The sequence below is a fragment of the Photinus pyralis genome, unplaced genomic scaffold, assembly GCF_008802855.1.
Source record: "Photinus pyralis isolate 1611_PpyrPB1 unplaced genomic scaffold, Ppyr1.3 Ppyr1.4_LG1, whole genome shotgun sequence".
Taxonomy (NCBI): Eukaryota; Metazoa; Arthropoda; class Insecta; order Coleoptera; family Lampyridae; genus Photinus; species Photinus pyralis.
The window spans coordinates 2,639,514-2,643,863 of record NW_022170249.1 but is presented as its reverse complement, the minus strand read 5'-3'; the positions used below and the strand labels follow the sequence as shown (position 1 = coordinate 2,643,863).

The following is a 4,350-nucleotide window of genomic DNA, read 5'->3' as shown; positions in this document are numbered from 1 at the left end:
GGAGCCTCGTTCTTCTTCATTTTTTTGCAGAGATAATAAGAAATTCATTTTCTGCACCTGAAATTCTCACCATCATCACCGTACTCTGAGAACCGAACACGTGGTTAACAGAATTCTCTATCTATGTCATTTCTTAATAAAGCTGTTCCATCGGGTTTACCTTTATTTTCGGCAACCGCTGTTATAACCGCATTTTGCATTCGTCTACTTCTACGATTTTTCGGATTTTTAATGGATTGTATCAGCTGTCAAATTTGATAATTTGTTACAGAAATTGCGGAGAAGGTGATTGCGGCATTCAATCTTTTCGACTGTTATGTTGGTATACGGTCGTGATTCCAAAATTTTCTTACATGTGCTGCTCTCACCGTCAGCAATTAATTAGTATTTGATTCCGTACAAACTCTCACTATTTCTAAGCCCCTCCACTAGAAATATTAGCCTCCATACTTGTATCTTCGTAATTATTGGAACATGTGTGCGGCTGTGGGTCTTTACTTTTATTTTTTGCCTTAGTGCATATCACGCAGTATTTGTTTCTAACTCGCGATGTACAAATCATTTTCCAACTATGGCAGCTACACCTGATAATGCTGTGTAGTTACATCTGTATGAACGTATCAACTACTGCGGTTTTCAATGGTACTCCATTCTCGTCCACTTCACCTTTTACTTTCGCATAATCTGCTTCCAGTTTTGCACCCATTTCCATTTTTTCCAAGGCTGTTTTTTGCCACTCGTCTCCAACAATTGCGTTACAAACACTAGCTGTATTTATATCCATTTTGGATGGATCGGAACTGAGCAACAGCACTGTTAAGTCAATTCTGCACACATTGCAACAAAAGTGCAGTTCAGAACTCAAACCCCTGTTAGAGAACGGCCCACATATTTTATTTAATCTTTATTTGAAGACCGTTTTTTTTTCAATTCATTGTGAATTAGAAAGAAGTGCGCTTATAATGATTAAATTACGTAGTTGTGTGATTGCATTTATTTATTGTTATAACAAAGCCATCAAATAATTGATTCGCAAATTCCACAAAGTTAGCCGTGCTTAATGCTGTTTTGCTCTTCAACAACCCCAAATTTGTACAAGTTCTAATAGTAGCAGCAACACTAGGACTTAAAACCTGCGTCGCTAATTTCACAGACATACGTTGGAAGTTATTCGGGTTCATATGACTGTCAGTTAACTAATGCTGGAATTCTGTACATATGCAATCGTTAAACCGTAAAACCGTACGCCCGTAGCTTATAAGTTGATCGTAAGCGAAATTTTACAAAACCTTAAAATTTGCAATTCTGTGCGCCGACTCGTAATGAAAAGCGTTACGAGTCGCCGTTACCGAGCCGTTCCGATCGCAACCAACTTCACTTCTATTGTTTTCATTGACAAGCCGGTAGTGTACACCATTTATCCCTTGGTTTCCTTGCCGTTTGGACAGTTTACTGAAGTAAAATTGAATATAGAGTAGCATTATGAGGTAAGATTTTATTATTGAAGATTACATTGTACATTTACAATGTTATTTCTTTGTTTAAAAAAAATTAATATCCTAACCTAAAAATGACAATTTACATTTTTTTAGCTTAGAAAACAAAAAGAGAAAGAGAACCAAGAACACAACAACTAATCAATATAATATTTACTTATATTACATGGAAAATGACTACCATATGCGATCCAATACAATCAACCCATCGCTAGATGTAAATTACATCGAAAATAAATGGGGTGAAATGTCAGAAAAGTTAAATTCTGATCCAGATGGGCCTCAGCTGACTGTAGCTGATTGGAAAAAGGTAAAAACGATATGATTTATACAGCAAACTTCAGCACAAGTTTTGTAGCATTATTTTAAATCTCTTCATCGCTTTTTTTAAATAACCATCTTTTTTAGCGTTTTACAGATTGGAAGTACTTTGTGAAAAACAAATATAGGAAATTAAATGAGCACCGTTTAAAGACTGGATCAGGTCCTCAAAGCAGTATAACACTAACAGACATGGAAGAACGGGCACTCTGTGTATGGGGAAAAGTGACCGTAACCGGTGCGTTGGGTGTTACAAACTTCGATGGAATTTTATTAGATTCAGATACCATGATAATACCTCTTGAGGAGGAAATTACTGAACCAATGCCGGTTGAAGATGATACACCAGTAATAGTACCACCTGAAATTGAACCGGCTGTTACACCCGTTCCACCGCAAAAACCTGGGACAAAAACTCTACCTCGGCAAAAGCCATTGTCGATTGTGACAGAAAGCTTATTGAATACAATGAACAAATCCGAAAAAAATATTGAAGAATTAGGTTCCATTGTAAAACAATTTTCCGAAGAGTACATAAAGTGTAAAAAGGAAAAAAACAAAAACGAGCTTCTTCGACTTAAATTTGAAGTGGCAAAATATAAATTTGAAAACCAAAACTTTAAATTTGATTTTGATTAATAGTCTTTTTTTTAACATAAATGTCTTGGAGTTTTTTTTTTGTATTTTATAATAATAAATTATTTCTTATATATCTAGCTCTTGTAGCCCTCCCTTCTTGCAGAACATCATTGTACTCCAAATTGCCTTCTAAAAACATTGTACATTTTATTTGAGGTAATGATGTACATGAAAACGTTTACCTATGCCAATCTCGTCTCTATATTCTATTTCTTCCTCCGGAAGAGGAATCCTTGCCCGGAGAGCAATATTGTGAAGAACACAGCAAGAATAAATGATGTTAGCTGCTCTACTCGGATGGTATAAAAGAACTCTGTGCCTTGACAAACATCTAAAACGTCCTTTTAATATGCCGTTGGTTCTTTCAATAACATTTCGAGCCGTCTTGAATTGGTTATTAAAACGTTCTTCTGGGCTTCCTTGCTCAAAATTCGAAAAGGGAGTAAATAGCCATGGTTCAAGGGGGTATCCGCTATCACCTGTAAATTTGGTAAAAAAAATTGTTTTTTTTCTATTATAACATTGTTAAATATGTTTAAATACCAAGTAAATGCGTGGACTTATCTCCATTATCATACTCCCGCTTTAAATAAGTTTTAATATTACTCATTTGCCATATTGCAGAATCATGGACGGACCCAGGATATCTGGCATTGCAAGCAATAATTTTTGTGTTAGAATCCGAAATCTAATTTTACAAAATAAATAATTAATATTCATTTTCTATACGTCTTATCCTTTAACATACGAGCATAACATTTATTGAGTGTTTTCCTTTTCTGTTTATATAAACAAAAGGGGGATGGTGAACGTCATTCGTAGGTGGAGCAAGAATTTCAACATGAGTTCCATCTACAACTCCAAGAACACCACGTACATTCCACTTGTTGTAAAATCTGAATAAAGTTGAAGGTTTTATCTAAAATACTTATGTGCTTAATGTTTTACCCTTGTTTAATATTATTTTTTGTTTCGAAGTCAGTCGGAAATTGAACCCATTCTGGCAACAAATGTTGTGATATTAAAGATGTTATTTCGTGTATTATTCTTGAAACTGATGGCTGACTCAAAGAAATCCAACAGCTACTTCCTACAGGATTTTGAAATGAACCAGTGGCAACAAAGTTTAGTGTTGTTAGAACCTGTCGAATTTGGGTAATTATTGCACTGGCACCGGCACATAAGAAGGCGACAGCGGGCTATACCATTTTTTAAACAATGGCTATACGCAGACTGCAGAACCCACTCAGTGGCGCACAAATTAATAGAATATGAATAGTAAGGATGCGTCATCTTTCGCCTTCTTATGTATCTGTACCTGTAGGTACCAATTTGTAGTTATTACAGCATAGGTATTGAAAATGATATGTATAAAAATATACCTAGGTATTACCTTTAAATGAAGCGGAATACTTCCTGTGTTTTGGTAATGGGGGCCTATTTCCTCGATCAAACCCATTACACTTACTTTGTCCAAACGAAACATTTGTTTAAAGTCTTTCTCGCTTGTTTCAAAAACATTAAGCGAGTCCCTTAACTGTCTCTTCGTTATTCTCATGAAATTACTTAAAAATAATTATACGCAAATTTTAATGTTATATGAAGTTTGTTTATGAAAATTGCGTTATGCTTTTAAATATTGATTCTTACCGATCATTATCTTCTTCGAGAAGAGCACCAATATGTAAATAGAAGCGCATATTATTCATTTTGATGCGCTCGGATAAGTTTAGGTCAGATAATCTGTCACCGTAAGAATTTACGACAAGCCGTAGGGACTTCCGAGAATTTGTAAGATCCGGGCGGACACAGAATTGCCTTTTTTAGTTCCGATCTTACGAGTGCCCGTAAACCCGCTTACGATCTCGGATATTTTACACAGAATTCCAACATT

The 4,350-nt window shown here is 35.4% G+C and overlaps 2 protein-coding genes across 2 annotated transcripts; one reads left to right on the top strand and one right to left on the bottom strand.

Annotated features, from left to right (window-relative positions):
* The first annotated feature begins 1,100 nt into the window (after positions 1 to 1,100).
* On the top strand, positions 1,101 to 2,481 carry LOC116167119. The gene is made up of 3 exons (XM_031482362.1): positions 1,101 to 1,487; positions 1,593 to 1,806; positions 1,905 to 2,481. Exons 1-3 carry the CDS (start codon positions 1,483 to 1,485, stop codon positions 2,454 to 2,456), a joined length of 771 nt encoding a protein of 256 aa, XP_031338222.1. The 5' UTR covers positions 1,101 to 1,482; the 3' UTR covers positions 2,457 to 2,481.
* Positions 2,439 to 4,331, bottom strand: LOC116167110 (putative nuclease HARBI1). The gene is made up of 7 exons (XM_031482353.1): positions 4,107 to 4,331; positions 3,850 to 4,021; positions 3,405 to 3,598; positions 3,205 to 3,352; positions 3,000 to 3,144; positions 2,639 to 2,935; positions 2,439 to 2,585 (listed from the first exon to the last, which is right to left on the bottom strand). The coding sequence occupies exons 1-7, from the start codon at positions 4,163 to 4,165 to the stop codon at positions 2,503 to 2,505; spliced, it is 1,098 nt and encodes a 365-aa protein (XP_031338213.1). The 5' UTR covers positions 4,166 to 4,331; the 3' UTR covers positions 2,439 to 2,502.
* Between the last annotated feature and the right edge of the window lie 19 nt (positions 4,332 to 4,350).